The sequence below is a fragment of the Pseudophryne corroboree genome, chromosome 1 (genome assembly GCF_028390025.1).
Source record: "Pseudophryne corroboree isolate aPseCor3 chromosome 1, aPseCor3.hap2, whole genome shotgun sequence".
Lineage (NCBI taxonomy): Eukaryota > Metazoa > Chordata > Amphibia > Anura > Myobatrachidae > Pseudophryne > Pseudophryne corroboree.
Window position 1 is genome coordinate 565,001,848 of NC_086444.1, and position 22,404 is coordinate 565,024,251.

The 22,404-nt window shown below is 47.1% G+C and overlaps 1 protein-coding gene across 3 annotated transcripts in view; it reads right to left on the bottom strand.

Annotated features, from left to right (window-relative positions):
- The window catches only part of DENND4C (DENN domain containing 4C), a 470,132-nt gene that overhangs the window by 182,603 nt on the left and 265,125 nt on the right, over positions 1-22,404 (bottom strand). For all 3 annotated transcript variants that reach the window (XM_063914174.1, XM_063914175.1, XM_063914173.1), the window contains exon 10: positions 15,689-15,864. In XM_063914174.1, coding sequence (XP_063770244.1) covers positions 15,689-15,864 — 176 coding nt within the window. The remainder of the gene's footprint in view (positions 1-15,688; positions 15,865-22,404) is intronic.

Here is a 22,404-nt window from a genome sequence, read left to right on the forward strand (position 1 = left end):
GTTTTTGAGATTTATCCTGCATATTATTTCTGCCATTCCTGCAATACTTCAGTATAATATGATGATTAACAACTTGTCATTTAACTCTTTACTGAATTGTTATTTTTAATAAATATATGAAACGGAACTTTCTTCGTCCTCCCTGCTTTCTTCATACCCCAGCACCTACACCTGTGGTTGGTCCCGGGTTAACGGATTCACAAAAACACCCGGACCTGACAACGTTTAAAGGTTTGGAGACTAGAGAAGAGTCTTATTGTGCGTGGGAGGGCATTCCACAGAGTGGGTGAAGCACGGATAAAGTCCTGTAATTTTGAGTGGGAACAAGTAATACGTGTGGATGAGAAACACAGATCTTGTGCAGAGCGGAGAGGTCTGGTAGGGAGATATTTTGAGATGAGTGAAGAGATGTATGTTGGTGCAGTTTGGTTAATAGCCTTGTATGTAAGTAAAAGTATTTTATATTGAATATGGTAAAATACCGGTAGCCAATGGAGGGACTGACAGAGCAGATCTGCAGATGATGAACGTCTAGCGAGGAAGATTAGCCTTGCAGCTGCATTCAAAATGGACTGTAGTGGTGAGAGTCTATGTTTGGGAAGACTAGTAAGGAGACAATTGCAATATTCAATGCGGGAGATGATGAGTGCATGGATTAGAGTTTTTGCAGTGTCTTGTGTAAGATAAGGACGTATTTTGGATATGTTTTTTAGATGCATGTAACATGATTTGGAGACGGGATGCGGTCGGGATTCTGGCGTCGGTATTTCGTCCGCCGGGATTCCGGCCGGCGGCATTTAGTACTGATCCCTTGGAGACAAATTGAATGTGTGGAACAAAGGACGGTTCAGAGTTAAGGATGACAACTAGGCAGCGAGTTTGTGTGGTAGGGTGGATAGTCGCATGTCAACAGTTATGAAGATATCAGGTTGGTAACTACGCTTGGCTGGCGGGAAAATAATTCTGTTTTAGAAATGTTGCGTTTGAGGTGGCGAGATGACATCCAAAATGAAATAGACAGGCATTCAGCGACACGGACCAATAGATATGGTGATAAATCTGGGGAGGATAGGTAGATTTGAATATCATCAGCGTACAAATGATATTGAAATCCGAAGGAGCTGATTAGTTTACCAAGAGATGAGGTATAGATTGAGAAAAGTAGAGGACCTAAGACTGAGCCTTGCGGTACTCCAACTGATAGAGGCAGAGAAATGAAATAGCGATTAGAGAGGTAGGATGAGCACCTTGAGATTGAGTATGGCCCGCAACGACCCGTTTGGCTTCTGAATCAAAACAGGTTGCAATAAAAATGCGCAGGAGGAACTGGAATGATCACTCTTGAATGAAGCAACTACTGAACTGCCTCTTGCAAAGCCCTGGCCTTCGTTTCCACTGAAGATAGGCTGGTACAAAAAAAAAAAACCTTCAAGGAGGGTGTTTCTTGAAGGCAAACGCATAACTGTAAGATACCGCTTCTTGCACCCAGGCATCCGTGGTGGACTGCTGCCAGATCTGTGCAAAATGAAGAATTCAGCCTCCCACTCTGGGATATTCCAGGTGGAGGCCCGCACCATCAGGCTGATGGCTTATCTTCTGATTTGGAAGCTGGACTTCTGGTAGCCCAATGCTTTTTAGTCTTACCTGACTTGTACGATTGAGACTGTTTGCCATAACACTTTCCATTTTTTTTCCCTTGAGTCCGAAAGGGCCGAAAAGCTGGAAATCTAGGTTTGGATTTGTATGTGGAAGGAAACTTCTTCACTTTCTTGAAGTCTGCTTCTGATTCCAAAATACTGTTTAATTCTTTACCAAAAATAATATATCTAGTAGAAGGCAAAAACTCTAGAACCTTCTTAGATTCTGAGTCAGCTTTCCATGTACGTAGCCAAGTTGCTCTGTGAGCTGCTATTGCTGAAGCTGTTGCTTGAGAGGCAATTGTACCCATATCCAATTCTGCTTCTTCCATAAAAATAGCCGCCTGTTTAATATGTGCAATATGGGATTTTTGCTCTCTAGATGCCAATGAAAGATCATCCTCCAATGCATCAGCCCAGGCTGCCATTGCTTTTGCCATCCAGGTTGAAGCCATGGCTGGTCTTACGACTGCTCCAGACAAGGAGAAAATAGTTTTTAAAAATCCACCTATTTTCCTATCCGTGACATTATTTAATAGGGTTCACTGCGATATGCCGGCGGTCGGGCTCCCGGCGACCAGTATACCAGCGCCGGGATCCCGTCAGTCGGCATACTGAAGACCACCCATTTAATGATGTTGAAGGCAGAGGTAATGTAGATTTCTCTATCGTCCTAAGTGGATGCTGGGGTTCCTGAAAGGACCATGGGGAATAGCGGCTCCGCAGGAGACAGGGCACAAAAAAGTAAAGCTTTTACCAGATCAGGTGGTGTGCACTGGCTCCTCCCCCTATGACCCTCCTCCAGACTCCAGTTAGATTTTGTGCCCGAACGAGAAGGGTGCAATCTAGGTGGCTCTCCTAAAGAGCTGCTTAGAGAAAGTTTAGCTTAGGTTTTTTACTTTACAGTGAGTCCTGCTGGCAACAGGATCACTGCAACGAGGGACTTAGGGGAGAAGTAGTGAACTCACCTGCGTGCAGAGTGGATTTGCTGCTTGGCTACTGGACACTAGCTCCAGAGGGACGATCACAGGTACAGCCTGGATGGTCACCGGAGCCGCGCCGCCGGCCCCCTTGCAGACGCTGAAGAGAGAAGAGGTCCAAAATCGGCGGCTGAAGACTCCTGAGTCTTCATAAAGGTAGCGCACAGCACTGCAGCTGTGCGCCATTTTCCTCTCAGCACACTTCACACAACAGTCACTGAGGGTGCAGAGCGCTGGGGGGGGCGCTCTGAGAGGCAAATAAAAACCTTATTAGAGGCAAAAAATACCTCACATATAGCCCACAGAGGCTATATGGAGATATTTAACCCCTGCCTAACTTCAAAAATAGCGGGAGACGAGCCCGCCGAAAAAGGGGCGGGGCCTATCTCCTCAGCACACAGCGCCATTTTCTCTCACAGAAAAGCTGGAGAGAAGGCTCCCAGGCTCTCCCCTGCACTGCACTACAGAAACAGGGTTAAAACAGAGAGGGGGGGCACTGATTTTGGCGATATTGTATATATATAAAAGATGCTATAAGGGAGAAACACTTATATAAGGTTGTCCCTATATAATTATAGCGTTTTTGGTGTGTGCTGGCAGACTCTCCCTCTGTCTCCCCAAAGGGCTAGTGGGTCCTGTCCTCTGTCAGAGCATTCCCGGTGTGTGTGCTGTGTGTCGGTACGTGTGTGTCGACATGTATGAGGACGATGTTGGTGAGGAGGCGGAGAAATTGCCTGTAATGGTGATGTCACTCTCTAGGGAGTCGACACCGGAATGGATGGCTTATTTAGAGAATTACGTGAGAATGTCAACACGCTGCAAGGTCGGTTGACGACATGAGACGGCCGACAATCTATTAGGACCGGTCCAGGCGTCTCAGAAACACCGTCAGGGGTTTTAAAAACGCCCATTTACCTCAGTCGGTCGACACAGACACAGACACGGACACTGAATACAGTGTCGACGGTGAATAAACAAACGTATTTCTCATTAGGGCCACACGTTAAGGGCAATGAAGGAGGTGTTACGTGTTTCTGATACTACAAGTACCACAAGAAAGGGTATTATGTGGGAGTGAAAAAACTACCTGTAGTTTTTCCTGAATCAGATAAAATAAAATGAAGTGTGTGATGATGCGTAGGGTTACCCCGATAGCAAATATTGGCGTTATACCCTTTCCCGCCAGAAATTAGGGTACGTTGGGAAACACCCCTTAGGGTGATAAGGCGCTCACACGCTTATCAAGTGGCGTTACCGTCTCCAGATACGGCCGCCCTCAAGGAGCCAGCTGATAGGAAGCTGGAAAAATATCCTAAAAAGTATATACACACATACGGTGGTTATACTGCGACCAGCGATCGCCATCAGCCTGGAGATGCAGTGCTGGGTTGGCTTGGTCGGATTCCCTGACTGAAAATATTTTATTCATGTAGAGCATTTAATAGGATGCATTCTATATATATGTATGTGAGATGCACAGAGGGATATTTGCTCTCTGGCATCAAGATAAGTGCGTTGTCCATATCTCCCAGAAGATGTCAGGGACACGACAGTGGTCAGGTGATACAGATCCCATACGGCAGATGGAAGTATTGCTGTATAAAGGGAAGGAGTTATTTGGGGGTCGGTCCATCGGACCTGGGGACCACAGCAACAGCTGGGAAATCCAACCTTTTTTACCCCAAGTTACATCTCAGCTAAAAAAGACACCGTCTTTTCAGCCTCAATCTTTCCTTTCCCATGAGGGCATGCAGGCAAAAGGCCAGTCATATCTGCCCAGACATAGAGGTAAGGGAAGTAGACTGCAGCAGGCAGCCCTTTCCCAGGAAAAGAAGCCCTCCACCGCGTCTGCCAAGTCCTCAGCATGACGCTGGGGCCGTGCAAGCGGACTCAAGGTGGGGGGGTAGTCTCAAGAGTCTCAGGGCGCAGTGGGATCACTCGCAAGTTGACCCCTAGATCGTACGAGTATTATCCCAGGGGTAAAGATTGGAGAGTCGAGACATCTTCTCCTCGCAGGTTCCTGAAGTCTGCTTTACCAACGGCTCCCTCCGACAGGGAGGCAGCATTGGAAACAATTCACAAGCTGTATATCCAGCAGGTGATAATCAAAGTACCCCTCCTACGACAAGGAAAAGGGTATTATTTTTCCACACTATATTGTGGTACTGAAGCCAGACGGCTTGGTGACACATAGTCTAAATCTAAAATGTTTTGAACACTTACATACAAGGTTCAAATCGAGATAAAGTCACTCAGAGCAGTGATAGCGAACCGGAATGTCCCTGGACATCAAGGATTACCTCCATGTCCAAATTTTGTCCTTCTCATCAAGGGTACCTCTGGTTCGTGGTACAGAACTGTCAATATCAGTTTCAGACGATGCCGTTTGAATTATCCACGGCACCCCGGGCCTTTTTACCAAGGTAATGGCCGAAAAGATGTTTCTTCAAAGAAAAAAGGCATCTAAATTATCCCTTACTTGCACGACCTAAAAAGGGCAAGTTCCAGAGAACAGTTGGAGGTCGGAAGAGCACTATCTAAAGTAGTTCTTCGACGGCACGACTGGATTCTAAATATTCCAAGAATCGCAGCTGTTTTCCGACGATACGTCTGCTGTTCCTAGGGATGATTCTGGACACGGTTCAGAAAAAGGTTTTTCTTCCCGAGGAAAAAGCCAAGGAGTTATCCGACCTGTCAGGAACCTCCTAAAACCAGGAAAGGTGTCTGTACATCAATGCACAAGAGTCCTGGGAAAAATGGTGGCTTTTTACGAAGCAATTCCATTCGGCAGATTCCATGCAAGAATTTTCCAAAGGGATCTGTTGGACAAATGGTCAGGGTCGCATCCTCAGATGCACCTGCGAATAACCCTGTCGCCAAGGACAAGGGTATATCTTCTGTGGTGGTTGCAAAAGGCTCATCTATTGGAGGGCCGCAGATTCGGCATACAGGATTTGATCCTGGTGACCACGGACGCCAGCCTGAGAGGTTGGGGAGCAGTCACACAAGGAAGAAACTTCCAGGGGGTATGGACGAACCTGGAAAAGTCTCTTCACATAAACATTCTGGTACTAAGAGCAATCTAAAATGCTCTAAGCCAGGCGGAACCACTCCTGCAAGGAAAACCGGTGTTGATTCAGTCGGACAACATCACGGCGGTCGCCCATGTAAACAGACAGGGCGGCACAAGAAGCAGGAGTGCAATGGCAGAAGCTGCCAAGATTCTTCGCTGGGCGGAGAATCACGTAATAGCACTGTCAGCAGTGTTCTTCCCGGGCGTGGACAACTGGGAAGCAGACTTCCTCAGCAGACACGATATTCACCCGGGAGAGGGGGGTCTTCATCCAGAAGTCTTCCACATGCTAATAAACTGTTGGGAAAGACCAATGGTAGACATGATGGCGTCTCGCCTCAACAAGAAACTGGACAAGTATTGCGCCAGGTCAAGAGATCCACAGGCAATAGCTGTGGACGCACTGGTAACACCTTGGGTGTACAAATCAGTATATGTGTTTCCTCCTCTGCCTCTCATACCAAAGGTATTGAAGATTATACGGTGAGGAGGAGTAAGAACAATACTAGTGGCTCCGGATTGGCCAAGAAGGACTTGGTACCCGGAACTTCAAGAGTTGGTCACGGACGACCCGTGCCCTCTACTTCTGAGAAGGGACCTGCTACAACAGGGTCCCTGTCTCTTTCAAGACTTACCGCGGCTGCGTTTGACGGCATGGCGGTTGAACGCCAGATCCTAAAAGGGAAAGGCATTCCAGAAGAAGTCATTCCTACCTTGATTAAGGCAAGGAAGGAAGTCACCGCGAAACATTATCACCGCATTTGGCGAAAATATGTCGCGTGGTGCGAGGATCGGAGTGTTCCGACGGAGGAATTTCAACTGGGTCGTTTCCTACATTTCCTACAATCAGGATTGTCTATGGGTCTCAAATTGAGATCTATTAAGGTTCAAATTTCGGCCCTGTCAATATTCTTCCAAAAAGAATTGGCCTCAGTTCCTGAGGTACAGACTTTTGTTAAAGGAGTACTGCATATACAGCCTCCTGTGGTGCCTCCGGTGGCACCGTGGGATCTAAATGTAGTTTTAGATTTCCTCAAATCCCATTGGTTTGAACCATTGAAAAAGGTGGATTTTAAATATCTCACATGGAAAGTGACTATGTTACTGGCCCTGGCTTCCGCCAGGAGAGTATCTGAATTGGCGGCTTTATCTTATAAAAGCCCTTATCTAATCTTCCATTCGGATAGGGCAGAACTGAGGACTCGTCCGCATTTTCTCCCTAAGGTGGTATCAGCGTTTCACCTGAACCAACCTATTGTGGTGCCTGCGGCCACTGGCGACTTGGAGGACTCCAAGTTGTTGGACGTTGTCAGAGCCTTAAAAATATACATTTCAAGGACGGCTGAAGTCAGAAAATCTGACTCGCTGTTGTTACTATATGCACCCAACAAGTTGGGTGCCCCTGCTTCTAAGCAGACGATTGCTCGTTGGATTTGTAACACAATTCAACTTGCTCATTCTGTGGCAGGCCTGCCACAGCCTAAATCTGTTAAGGCCCATTCCACAAGGAAGGTGGGCTCATCTTGGGCGGCTGCCCGAGGGGTCTCGGCGTTACAATTCTGCCGAGCAGCTACGTGGTCGGGGGAAAACACGTTTGTAAAATTCTACAAATTTGATACCCTGGCAAAAGAGGACTTGGAATTCTCTCATTCGGTGCTGCAGAGTCATCCGCACTCTCCCGCCCGTTTGGGAGCTTTGGTATAATCCCCATGGTCCTTTCAGGAACCCCAGCATCCACTTAGGACGATAGAGAAAATAAGAATTTACTTACCGATAATTCTATTTCTCGGAGTCCGTAGTGGATGCTGGGCGCCCATCCCAAGTGCGGATTATCTGCAATACTGTACATAGTTATTGTTAACAAATTCGGGTTATATTGTTAAGGAGCCATCTTTAAGAGGCTCTTTCTGTTATCATACTGTTAACTGGGTTTAGATCACAAGTTGTACGGTGTGATTGGTGTGGCTGGTATGAGTCTTACCCGGGATTCAAGTTGCCTCCCTTATTGTGTACGCTCGTCCGGGCACAGTACCTAACTGGAGTCTGGAGGAGGGTCATAGGGGGAGGAGCCAGTGCACACCACCTGATCTGGTAAAAGCTTTACTTTTTTGTGCCCTGTCTCCTGCGGAGCCGCTATTCCCCATGGTCCTTTCAGGAACCCCAGCATCCACTACGGACTCCGAGAAATAGAATTATCGGTAAGTAAATTCTTATTTTTTGCACTAATCAAATGACATGTGTATCTACTTTGGGAGCCACCTCCTATTTTAAACAGTCCACAGCCGGAATAGGATTATTGGAATTCCATTTCTTTGGAATTCTAAACCTCTTACTGGGTGTAAGACAAGCTTCTTGCATAATTTCCGTCAGCTGTTCTGACCCAGGAAACTAAGTCCTAACTGTTTTGGGACATTTAAACACAGGTGCCTTATATTTTAACAAAGGCTTTGCTGCATCCTCTAAGGATAGAATGGCTTTCATAGCACTAATTAGCTCAGGTATGTTCACTGAGCTGAGGCCTTCATCCTCGTCTCAGACCTGAAGTGTGATGAGTCCTCAACCTCGACAAGTCCTCATCTAAATATGTGTAGACTGTGAAGATGTTGTTTCATGTCTATGTGATTTACTTACCACTGGCCTATCAGCCTGTTTTTGTCGAGAGGCTGCAGATTCCTGTACTGGAAGTGATAAAACACAGGGGGAATGTTGCACGTAAGGGTTAATAGGGTAAACTATCCCTGGTATAGGAGCTGGCATTATCCGCTCAACTATACTGGATAATGTTGTGCAAAAGTAGACCTTGGGGGATCAACTTGAACATGTGCCTAACTCAGATTATTCAGGAGGCTTTGGTGAAAGCTAAAACAGTTTTCACATTATCCATTTTGAACCAGATGAGAGGTTAACCCAGCTTTGCAAGACACACATGAAATGAGTGTTGGTGCTGCTGTGGAGAGTGTATCCTCACCCTTGCCTCTCTTAGACATGATAAATAACACAATTTTTGACTGCAATCACTCTAAAATTTGTTAAAGTGACATAAAAGCCGATTCGTCCCTGCTTTGCACCAGCATTGAGGATCGGAATACACAGAAACTGACAGAATATAGTAAAGTCAGCAATCACACTAGCAATCAGTCACAGGTTATACATTAGTATAATAAGCGATATGAGCACATAATCAACTACAGATACATTTTAACTATGTAGGAGAAACATATTACTGCATTACCTTATATATTAATGTATTCAGTCCCATAGCAAAAAAAATTGGATTTTAAATACCTACCGGTAAATCCTTTTCTCGTAGTCCTCTTTGGCCAGGGTATCAAATTTGTAGAATTTCACAAAAGTGTTCTTACCCGACCAGGTAGCCGCTCAGCATAGTTGCAAGGTCGAGGCTCAACGGGCAGCCGCCCAGGAAGAGCCCACTGGCCTTGTAGAGTGGGCTTTCAGAGACTGAGGAACAGGTAAGGCTGCCCGTTGCATAGTAAGCCTAATTCAGCGAGCATTGACTGCTTTGAAGCAGCACAACCCTTCTTCTGCGCATCATAAAGCACGAATAATGAATCCGTCTTCCTGACCCGAGCAGTGCGCCTGACATAGATCTTCAAAGCATGTACAACATCCAAAGACTCCGGAGTAGCCAGAGCGTCAGTACAGGATGGAACCACAATAGGTTGATTCAGGTGGAATGCGGAGACAACCTTCAGCAGGAACTGCTGTCTAGTACAGATCTCTGCTCTGTCCTCGTAAAAGACCAAGTAGGGACTTTTACACGATAAGGCCCCCAATTCTGAGACGCATCTAGCAGAAGCCAGGGCCAGTAACATCACTGTCTTCCACATGAGGTACTTGTCTTCTACCGTCATCAGAGGCTCAAACCAGGAGGACTGTAGAAATGTCAACACTACATCCAAAGCCCAAGGTGCCGTAGGCAGCACAGAGGGAGGTTGTATGTGGAGTACCCCTTGTAGGAAGGTCTGAACTTCTGGCAATACAGCCAATTTCTTCTGAAAGAAAATTGAGAGAGCTAAAATCTGGACCTTAACGGAACCCAGACGTAAGCCCTTATCAACACCAGCCTGCAGGAAACTCTGCAGTCGGATATATGCGTTCTTCGCACCAAAAGACATATCTCATCCAGATATGATGATAGTGTTTTGACATCACAGGTTTTCTGGCTTGCACCACAGTAGTAATGACTTTTTTGGAAAGCCCTTTGTGAGCTAGGATGTCCCGCTCAACTTCCACGCTGTCAAAAAAAAGCCGCCGTAAGTCTGGGAAGACGAATGGCCCTTGCTGAAGATCTGTTCTTAGCGGCAGAGGCCAAGGGTCTTCAATGGACATGTCCAGAAGAGTTGCGTACCACGCCCTTCAGAGCCAATACGGCGTAATCAGGATTGCTTGTACTCTGTGATGTCTGGTCTGCTGGAGCACCCTTGGGATCAACGGAATCGGAGGGAATAGGTAGACCAGCCGGAAAGGCCAAGGCGACGTCAGCACATCCACTGCACTCGCCTGTGGGTCTCTGGTTCGTGAGCAGTAGCAGTGAAGCTTCTTATTGAGGCGAGACACCATCAAGTCGATCTGCGGGTATCCCCACCTGTTGACAATCTATTGAAACACCTGAGGATGTAATCCCCACTCCCTCGGGTGGAGGTCGTGGCGACTCAGGAAATCCGCTTCCCAGTTGTCCACTCCTGGAATGAAAATCGCGGACAGCGCTCTTGCATTTCTTTCCGCCCAGAGAAGCATTTTTCACACTTCTCGCATAAAGGCTCTGCTTTTTGTCCCTCCCTGTCGATTGATGTATGCCACTGTCGTGGCGTTGTCCGACTGAACCTGGATCGCCTGATCCCTGAGTATAGGAGAGGTCTGAATCAAGAGCATTGTAGATGGCCCGAAGTTCCAGAATGTTGATCAGAAGTAGGACCTCTTGGGCAGACCACCTGCCCTGGAACTGCGCCCCCTGGGTGGCAGCTTCCCATCTTCTCATGCTCACATCCGTCGTGACGAGGATCAAATCCTGAATCCCGAAACGTCAACCTTCCAGCAGGTAGGAAGACCCTAACCACCACAGGAGTGAAATCCTGGCCTGGGGTGACAGTTGAATCACCCGATGCATCTGAAGATGTGAACCGGATCACTTGTTTAGGATGTTCAATTGGAAAGGTCTGGCATGGAACCTTTCGAACTGTATCGCCTCGTACGAGGCTACCATTTTTACCAACAATTTTATGCAAAGATGCATGGAAACTCGAGGAGATCAGAGAACCATGCGAACCATCTCTTGAAGCGTTCTCACCTTGTCATCTTGGAGGAATACTCTCTGAGCTACGGTAGCCAATATCATACCCAGAAACAGTAGCCCTGAGACGGTTCCAGTTGAGTCTACTGTAGATTGAGGATTCACCCATGGTGAGAGAGAAGTTGGATAATGCGATCTATATGGAGCAGTAGAAGCTCCCTGAAACTTGCTTTTATCAGGAGATCGTCCAGGTAAGGGACAATGTTGACCCCCTGGAGTCTGAGCTGGAACATCATTTCCACCATCATCTTCGTGAACACCCTCGGAGCTGTAGACAGGCCGAAGGGCAACGCCTGAAACTAGTTGTGATCGTTCAGTAGGGCGTACCGCAGATAGGACTGATGAGGAGGCCAAATTGAGATATGTAGGTAGGCGTCCTTGATATCCAGGGACACGAGGAATTCTTGTTCCAGGCCCGCGGTCACCGCTCTCAAAGATTCCATCTTGAATTTGAAAACCTTCAGGTAAGGATTCAAGGACTTCAGATTCAAAATGGGTCTCACATACCCGTCTGGTTTTGGTCCTACAAACAGACTGGAGTAGTAAACTTGTCCTTGCTGTAGCAGGGGAACTGGAACAATAACCTGAGACTGGACCAACTTGTCGATGGCCAGTAGTAGCGTAACACGCATATCTTCTAAAACTGGCAAGTTTGATTTGAAAAATCATTGGGGAGGAGCACCACCGAACTCCAGCTTGTAACCCTGAGAGATAAGGTCCCTTACCCAGGCATCTTGGCAGGAACCGTTCCAGACGTGGCTGTAGTGACGAAACCGAGCTCCCACCACCAGATCCCCTCGGGGTGGGTGGGCACAGTCATGCCAAAGTCTTTGTGGAAGCTGAACTGGTGCTCTATTCCGGAGAACCAGCAACGGCTGGTTTCTTAGACTTACCTCTGGAGCCTCTAGCTGCATTGGAGTAACCCCGGGCCCTAGATCGAATTCTGGATGACCGAAAGGACTGAGTAGACGTCCCCCGGGTAGGTACGCTTAGCAAGCGGAGCCCGTGAAGGAAGAAACTTGGATTTCCCAGCAGTAGTTTTGGAGATCCATGCATCCAATTCAGCTCCGAAGAGTCATTCACCTGTGAAGGGAAGAGATTTCACATTACGTTTGAAGTCAGCGTCTGCCATCCACTACGCAACCATATGGCTCTGCGTGCAGACATACTCATAGAAGTGGTTCTAGCATTTATATTGCCAATCTCTTTAAGGGAGTCACAGAGGACTTTTGCCATGTCCTGAATGTGTTTTAGGAAAGTTACAGTAATAACCAAGGTCATATCACCTGAAAGACCCTCTTGAATCTGACCAAGTATGAAGGGAATGTGTCATCCAGCAACCAGCAATGACCGGTCTTTGAGCTACACCTGCAGCAGTGTAGATAAATTTCAGAGTGGTCTCAATTTTCCTATCCCCCGGGTCCTTTGCCATAAAAGAGCCCAGAGCAGCGAGCACTGCCTTTTTAGAATGGCGAGAGACTGAGACGTCTACTGCTAGAGATTCTTCCCAGAATTTCCTGCCTTCAGGGGCAAATGGGAAGGTATTTAAAAACCTTTTTGACACCTGATATTTTTTATCTGGATTTTGCCAGGCTAATTTAAATAAATCATCCAATTCCTTGGAATCAGGAAAAGTGACTGTCAGTTTGTCTTGTGAGAGGAAAAAATGACTGCTGATTAGTAGCGTCCTCTAGGGGAAGCTTTAACACATCCCGTATGGCCAACATGAGGGATTCGATACCCTGTGTAGGGGTAGAATCCCCACTAACGGGATACCCATCATCCCCATCCACCTGTACATCATCATCAGAATCTGATAAAATTGCAGGTAAAGCATGTTTTTGCGCACCTGTAGTAGACAGCGGGGGATGGGAAGCATTAGCCTTGGCAGTTAGGCTAGCCACTGCTTGTTGCAGTTCTTGTGTTTTATTGGCAGTGAGCTGAGATGACATATCCGACGACATCGTTTTTATAGCCCCCGGCCAAGGCGGCTCTGGACTCTCCCCCATGTTGTTATCAGCATTGTGTGATGACTGACTACACTGCTCACAGGATATGGAGCCCAATATATAGGGGAGAATCTTGCATTATATACATTGCATGACTACTGTTTCACCAAAATGAAATTAAGAAACAATACACATACAACACAGACTGAATACAATACAAGCCTGCCCTATTGCATGTGAGAGGAGACACAGAAAAGAGGACACCAGCACACCCACTGAACAAACAGCCCCTCAGGACGGTGGTCCTGCAATGGAGAAGCAGCTCTGCACCTCATGAGGTCGGTGACCGTCTCCCCCCTAACTCCCATGGCGCAGGTATCCTGTTGCCCAAACAGCATACCGAAATAAGTAAAAGTTTAAATGAAATTGAAGAAAAACTCTGGAGCTTGCAGAGTGTGCATCTCCTGAGGGCACTTTTTTCTAAACTTCCTGTGGGAGGGGGCATAGAGGGGAGGAGCCAGCACATCCAGTTGAAGAAATTTAAAGTGCACTGGCTCCTTTGGACCCGTCTATACCCATCGTACTAATCTGTCCCCAATATCCCTTATGGTTGCTGGAGAAAACAGCAGCAATAGTTTACAGACGCATGCATCAGGCACTTATCCAACTATTTGTACTCAAAGGTAGATAGAGACTTAGTGCTGTATTATCCTGCTCAGGAGAGTGGGATACAGGGAGACTTCACCCCGCTTCCAGGATTTATCAATACGTTAGTGAACACTGAGTGGATCCAGACGCTATTAGTATACACAACCGCCCCATAAACCTACAGTGAACACAGACGCCCAAGTGAACACTGACACACCAGTCATACAGCCGCCTATGCTGCGACTGGGTCCTTTTAGATACACAGCATCTCTGTCGGAAGCAGGATCTCAGTTCATGGCGGGAAACTCAGAGGAAACTGGTCATGAACCAGGGGAAGGGGCGACCAATGGAGCGTCTTACTAACCACTGCTGACATCAACCCTAGGGATCGTGGCCACATACTACCCCTGGAGTCTATGATCCCTAGGGGCTATCGCGGGTGCACCCTAGGTGGCAGCCACGTCAGCGACTGTTTGGTAGTCTCCTCCCAAAACAGTATGGCTGTGGCAGGGTTCCCCCTCTAAGCGGAACCGATGCCTTACATTCTCCCTGTGCTACGGCCACAGCCTGGTAACGTCTGCTGCACTTGCTAGTTCATTCCATACAGACGCCCGCCGAAACAGCACTGTATACGTGGGTAAACGTTGTCGCGACCTGGCGGAAAGATGTTGGAGCAACTCTTTCTAAGGTACGTTTAAGACGCTTTTTAGACAAGATACCTAAAAAAAAAAAATTAAGACTATAAAAATAAAATAAAAAAGCATATGGCTGTTAAAAACCAGCAGCTCATAGACCATGCTCCAGCTCCAAACCAAAAAAAATATTTGCCGGAGCGAGGAGGCGGGGATGTATGGACAGGCCTGTTGAATGCTGGGAGGCCGAAAGCTTTGACCGATTGGTGCAAATCCGCTGTTACATCATCATATCCCAATGTTATCCTGTGGATAACCTGTGGACCCTGCCGAAGAAATAAAGATTAACTCATAAAAGAAAGCTTGTGCTACGTAAAAGCAGCCCCACTGTTGTAACAGTGATAAGCTCCTGCTGGCACCAAACGAAAGCTGAGAAGCCTGAGCTGAGGGCGGGGTATGAAGAAGGACCAGTGCATCATGGGAGCAGAAAGCTTAACTGTTTGGTGTCAGTTCCTGGTCTCCACCATCATACCCCAATGTCATTCCTGTGGATGACTATGGATCCTGAAGAAAAAGGGAGCTGTACAATTTTCAGTCTGTAATCACAATTATATAACCTTAAAAAATAGGCCTTTACATACGGAAAATATTTGAGTAGCAAAATATTACAAAAAGCTGGAACTGCATTTTCCAAGTTGTGAACCATTTTATAATATTCTAAGAAGACAGAATGTGAGGCTGGTGACCAGCTACTCTTTCTTCAGTGAAAGATGCTGCAGAAAGAATTACCTACAGTACTAATAAAGTACATGATTAAGCGGATGAGATTATACTTCAAGACAAGTTTAATAATATTTGGTCAGATTTCTTACCAACATGTTTGGCAGTTTTTGGATCTTAATCCTACCCTGAAGTAAACGTATTTAAAGCCTGAATATACATGTAACTAACAAGCAAAGTACATGATCTATGTAATTAAAATATTTAAAGTACAAGTTGAGTATCCCATATCCAAATATTCCGAAATACGGAATTTTTTGAGTGAGACTGAGATAGTGAAACCTTTGTTTTCTGATGGCTCAATGTACACAAACTGGGTTTGATACACAAAGTTACTAAAAATATTGTATTAAATGACCTTCAGGCTGTATGTGTAAGGTGTATATGAAACAAATGAATTGTGTGAATGTACACACACTTTGTTTAATGCACAAAGTTATTAAAAATATTGGCTAAAATAACCTTCAGGCTGTGTGTATAAGGTGTATATGTAACATAAATGCATTCTGTGCTTATATTTAGTTCCCATCACCATGACATCTCATTATGGTATGCAATTATTCCAAAATACGGAAAAATCCGATATCCAAAAAACCTCTGGTCCCAAGCATTTTGGTTAAGGGATACTCAACCTGTAGTAACAATTTTGTTTTGTTGTACAATCCCTCAAACACTTACGTGTAAATCATGCTTGTATCCAGGTCAATGCATACAACATCCTGGGGAGGCTCATACAGATCAAAGTATCGAGAATCCACTCCAACAATGAATGGGACAGGGGCGCTAAGCACACCCGCCAGAGATAATGGGCACAAGGGTACATAGGGGCATTGCCACTGGAAAGGGAAAATCATCTAAAGGAAAAAATTATTGAATTAATAAAATAAGATTTTAAACCTACCGGTAAATCTTTTTCTCGTAGTCCGTAGAGGATGCTGGGACTCCGTAAGGACCATGGGGATAGACGAGCTCCGCAGGAGACATGGGCACTTTCAGAAAGACTTTAGGCTCTGGGTGTGCACTGGCTCCTCCCTCTATGCCCCTCCTCCAGACCTCAGTTAGAGAAACTGTGCCCAGAGGAGACGGACAGTACAAGGAAAAGATTTTAGGTAATCCAAGGGCAAGATTCATACCAGCCACACCAATCACACCGTATAACTTGTGATATACTATCTAGTTAACAGTATGAAAAACCAACATAGCCTCGGTCCACCACCGATGAAACTATAACATAACCCTTATGTACGCAATAACTATATACAAGCCTTGCAGAAGTAGTCCGCACTTGGGACGGGCGCCCAGCATCCTCTACGGACTACGAGAAAAAGATTTACCGGTAGGTTTAAAATCTTATTTTCTCTAACGTCCTAGAGGATGCTGGGACTCCGTAAGGACCATGGGGATTATGCCAAAGCTCCCAAACGGGCGGGAGAGTGCGGATGACTCTGCAGCACAGATTGAGCAAACAGGAGGTCCTCCTCAGCCAGGGTATCAAACTTATAGAACTTTGCAAAGGTGTTTGACCCCAACCAAGTAGCAGCTCGGCACAGCTGTAGTGCCGAGACCCCTCGGGCAGCCGCCCAAGAAGAGCCCACCTTCCTAGTGGAATGGACCTTAACCGATTTTGGTAACGGCAATCCTGCCGTAGAATGCGCCTGCTGAATCGTGTTACAGATCCAGCAAGCAATAGTCTGCTTTGAAGCAGGGCCGCCAACCTTGTTGGCTGCATACAGGACAAACAGTGCCTCTGTTTTTCTGATCCTAGCCGTTCTGGCTACGTAAATCTTCAAAGCCCTGACCACATCAAGGGACTCGGAATCCTCCAAGTCACGTGTAGCCACAGGCACGACAATAGGCTGGTTCATATGAAAGGATGAGACCACTTTAGCTAGGAATTGAGGACGAGTCCGCAATTCCGCCCTATCCATATGAAAAACCAGATAGGGGCTTTTATGTGACAAAGCCGCTAATTCTGAAACTCGCCTAGCCGAAGCTAAGGCTAACAACATGACCACCTTCCAAGTGAGATATTTTAACTCCACCGTTTTGAGTGGTTCAAACCAATGTGACTTAAGGAAACTTAACACCACGTTAAAGTCTCAAGGCGCCACCGGAGGTACAAAAGGAGGCTGAATATGCAGTACTCCCTTCACAAACGTCTGTACTTAAGGAAGAGAGGCCAATTCCTTCTGAAAGAAAATGGATACCAGGTCCTTCGTGGCCAATCTGGAACAATGAGGATTGTTCTCACTCCTCTTTGTCTTATTATTCTCAACACCTTGGGTATGAGAGGAAGAGGAGGAAATACACAGACCGACCGGTACACCCACGGTGTCACCAGGGCGTCCACAGCTACCGCCTGAGGATCTCTTGACCTGGCGCAATACCTTTTTAGCTTTTTGTTGAGACGGGACGCCATCATGTCTATTTGGGGCAGTCCCCACCGACTTGCAATCTGCTCGAAGACTTCCTGATGAAGCCCCAACTCTCCCGGATGCAGATCGTGTCTGCTGAGGAAGTCTACTTCCCAATTGTCCACTCCCGGAATGAACACTGCTGACAGTGCGCTGACATGATTCTCCGCCCAGCGAAGAATCCTGGTGGCTTCCGCCATTGCCACCCTGCTCCTTGTGCCGCCTTGGCGGTTTACATGAGCCACTGCGGTGACATTGTCTGACTGAATCAGAACTGGTTTGTCGTGAAGTAATGGCGCCGCTTGACGTAGGGCGTTCTATATGACCCTCAACTCCAGGACGTTGATGTGGAGACAAGTCTTTAGACTTGACCAAATACCTTGGAAATTTCTTCCCTGTGTGACTGCTCCCCAACCTCGGAGGCTTGCGTCCGTGGTCACCAGGATCCAGTCCTGAACGCCGAACCTGCGGCCGTCTACGAGGTGAGCACTCTGCAGCCACCACAGGAGAGATACCCTGGCTCTAGGGGACAGGGTGATCCGCCGATGCATATGTAGATGTGACCCGGACCACTTGTCCAGCAGAGGTCCCATTGGAAGGTTCTCGCATGGAACCTGCCGAAGGGAATGGCTTCGTATGATGCCACCATTTTCCCCAGGACTCGAGTGCAGTGATGCACTGACACCTGTTTTGGCTTCAATAGGTTCCTGACCAGAGTCATGAGTTCCTGAGCTTTTTCCATCGGAAGAAAAACCCTTTTCTGGTTTGTGTCCAGAATCAAGCCCAAGAAGGTCAGACGCGTCGTAGGAACCAGCTGCGACTTCGGGATATTGAGAATCCAGCCGTGTTGCTGTAACACCTTCAATGAAAGTGACACGCTGTCCAGTAACTTCTCCCGAGATCTAGATTTTATGAGGAGATTGTCCAAGTATGGGATAATTGTGACACCTCACTTGCGCAGGAGCACCATCATTTCCGCCAGTACCTTGGTGAAAATCCTCGGGGCCGTGGAAAGCCCAAACGGCAACATCTGAAATTGGTAATGACAATCCTGTACAGCAAATCTCAGGAATGCCTGATGAGGTGGAAATATTGGAACATGAAGGTACGCATCCTTTATGTCTAGGGAAACCATAAAATCCCCCCCTTCCAGGCTGGCGATGACCGCTCTGAGCGACTCCATGTTGAACTTGAACTTTTTCAAGTATAGGTTCAGGGATTTTAAATTCAAAATGGGTCTGACCGCACCATCCGGTTTCGGGACCACAAACAGGGTTGAGTAATATCCCCTCCCCTGTTGCAGTAGGGGAACCTTGACCACCACCTGTTGAAAAAAAACCGGCGAGGGGGGACCACCTCGAATTCCAGCTTGTATCCCTGAGAAACAATTTCTATTGCCCAGGGATCCACCTCTGTGAGAGAACCCAGATGTGGCTGAAAAGTCGAAGACGTGCCCCCACTGGAGCGGACACCCTCAGGGGAGCCCCAGCGTCATGCGGTGGATTTTGCAGAGGCCGGGGAGTACTTCTGTTCCTGGGAACTAGCTGTGTGCAGCTTTTTTCCTCTGCCCTTACCTCTGGCAAGAAAGGACGATCCACGTACTTTTTTGCTTTTATTCGAACGAAAGGACTGCATTTGATAATGAGGCGCTTTTTTAGGCTGTGAGGGAACATAAGGCAAGAAATTCGATTTACCTGCCGTAGCTGTGGAGACGAGGTCCGAGAGGCCTTCTCCAAATAACTCCTCACCTTTGTAAGGCAATAACTCCATATGCCTCTTCGAGTCGGCATTCCCCGTCCACTGTCGGGTCCATAAGACTCGCCTAGCGGAAACAGACATAGCGTTTATTCTGGAACTTAGTAAACAAACATCTCTTTGAGCATCCCTCATATATAATACAGCATCTTTTATATGCCCTAGGGTCATTAAAATGGTATCCTTATCTAGGGTCTCAATCTCCGCTGATAAGGAATCAGTCCATGCAGCCACAGCACTACAAACCCAGGCCGACGCCATTGCCGGTCTAAGTATTGTACCAGAATGTGTGTAAATGGACTTCATGGTAACTTCCTACTTTCGAGCAGCAGCATCCTTGAGGGTAGCCGTATCTTGGGATGGCAGCGCTATCTTTTTTGATAAGCGTGTCAATGCCTTGTCCAACTTAGGAGAGGATTCCCATCATATCCTATCCTTTTGTGAACCTGCAGTCTTTTGTCTGTGGTTTCCCAAGCCTTTTCGCATAATTCGTTCAGCTCATACGAGGATGGAAAGGTGACCTAAGGCTTTTTCTCTTTATACATGTGTACCCTCGTGTCAGGGGCAGGGGGTTCCTCTGTGATATGCAAAACCTCTTTTATTGCAATAATCATATATCGAAAACCCTTAGCCACTTTTGGCTGTAATTTTGCATCATTGTAGTCGACACTGGAGTCTGAATCCGTGTCGGTATCTGTGTCAACTATTTGGGATAGTGTGCGCTTCTGAGACCCCGAAGGACTCGGCGACATTGGGACAGGCATGGTTTGACTTCCTGACTGTTCCCTAGCCTCAGCTTTGTCTAATCTTTTGTGCAATAAATTCACATTAGCACTAAGACATTCCACATATCCATCCAGTCAGGTGACGGCGCTGCAGACGGAGACATTGCATTCACACACTCCCCCTCCTCCTTAGGTGAGCCTTCAACCTCATACATGTCGGCACACGCGTACCGACACACACCACACACACAGGGAAGCTCTTTTCTGAAGACAGGTTCCCCACCAGGCCCAGAATGTCTTACCCAGTAGCGCTGTTATAACTTTATACACGCCAATTATGTGCCCCCCCCTCTTGAAAAACTCACCGTCAACGTCAGTAAGCAGGGGAGAGTCCGGGGAGCTTCTTCTCAGCGCTGTGCTGTGGAGAAAATGGCGCAGGTGAGTGCTGAGGAAGAAGCCCCGCCCCCTCGGCGGGGGCTCTTTATATTAGAGATGAGCGCCTGAAATTTTTCGGGTTTTGTGTTTTGGTTTTGGGTTCGGTTCCGCGGCCGTGTTTTGGGTTCGACCGCGTTTTGGCAAAACCTCACCGAATTTTTTTTGTCGGATTCGGGTGTGTTTTGGATTCGGGTGTTTTTTTCACAAAACCCTAAAAAACAGCTTAAATCATAGAATTTGGGGGTCATTTTGATCCCATATTATTATTAACCTCAAAAACCATAATTTCCACTCATTTTCAGTCTATTCTGAATACCTCACACCTCACAATATTATTTTTAGTCCTAAAATTTGCACCGAGGTCGCTGGATGACTAAGCTAAGCGACCCTAGTGGCCGACACAAACACCGGGCCCATCTAGGAGTGGCACTGCAGTGTCACGCAGGATGTCCCTTCCAAAAAACCCTCCCCAAACAGCACATGACGCAAAGAAAAAAAGAGGCGCAATGAGGTAGCTGTGTGAGTAAGATTAGCGACCCTAGTGGCCGACACAAACACCGGGCCCATCTAGGAGTGGCACTGCAGTGTCACGCAGGATGTACCTTCCAAAAAACCCTCCCCAAACAGCACATGACGCAAAGAAAATAAGAGGCGCAATGAGGTAGCTGTGTGAGTAAGATTAGCGACCCTAGTGGCCGACACAAACACCGGGCCCATTTAGGAGTGTCACTGCAGTGTCACGCAGGATGTACCTTCCAAAAAACCCTCCCCAAACAGCACATGACGCAAAGAAAATAAGAGGCGCAATGAGGTAGCTGTGTGAGTAAGATTAGCGACCCTAGTGGCCGACACAAACACCGGGCCCATTTAGGAGTGGCACTGCAGTGTCACGCAGGATGTCCCTTCCAAAAAACCCTCCCCAAACAGCACATGACGCAAAGAAAAAAAGAGGCGCAATGAGGTAGCTGTGTGAGTAAGATTAGCGACCCTAGTGGCCAACACAAACACCGGGCCCATCTAGGAGTGGCACTGCAGTGTCACGCAGGATGGCCCTTCCAAAAAACACTCCCCAAACAGCACATGACGCAAAGAAAAAAAGAGGCGCAATGAGGTAGCTGTGTGAGTAAGATTAGCGACCCTAGTGGCCGACACAAACACCGGGCCCATCTAGGAGTGGCACTGCAGTGTCACGCAGGATGGCCCTTCCAAAAAACACTCCCCAAACAGCACATGACGCAAAGAAAAAAAGAGGCGCAATGAGGTAGCTGTGTGAGTAAGATTAGCGACCCTAGTGGCCGACACAAACACCGGGCCCATCTAGGAGTGGCACTGCAGTGTCACGCAGGATGTCCCTTCCAAAAAACCCTCCCCAAACAGCACATGACGCAAAGAAAAATAAAAGAAAAAAGAGGTGCAAGATGGAATTGTCCTTGGGCCCTCCAACCCACCCTTATGTTGTATAAACAAAACAGGACATGCACACTTTAACCAACCCATCATTTCAGTGACAGGGTCTGCCACACGACTGTGACTGATATGACGGGTTGGTTTGGACCCCCCCCAAAAAAGAAGCAATTAATCTCTCCTTGCACAAACTGGCTCTACAGAGGCAAGATGTCCACCTCATCATCATCCTCCGATATATCACCGTGTACATCCCCCTCCTCACAGATTATCAATTCGTCCCCACTGGAATCCACCATCTCAGCTCCCTGTGTACTTTGTGGAGGCAATTGCTGCTGGTCAATGTCTCCGCGGAGGAATTGATTATAATTCATTTTAATGAACATCATCTTCTCCACATTTTCTGGATGTAACCTCGTACGCCGATTGCTGACAAGGTGAGCGGCGGCACTAAACACTCTTTCGGAGTACACACTTGTGGGAGGGCAACTTAGGTAGAATAAAGCCAGTTTGTGCAATGGCCTCCAAATTGCCTCTTTTTCCTGCCAGTATAAGTATGGACTGTGTGACGTGCCTACTTGGATGCGGTCACTCATATAATCCTCCACCATTCTTTCAATGGTGAGAGAATCATATGCAGTGACAGTAGACGACATGTCCG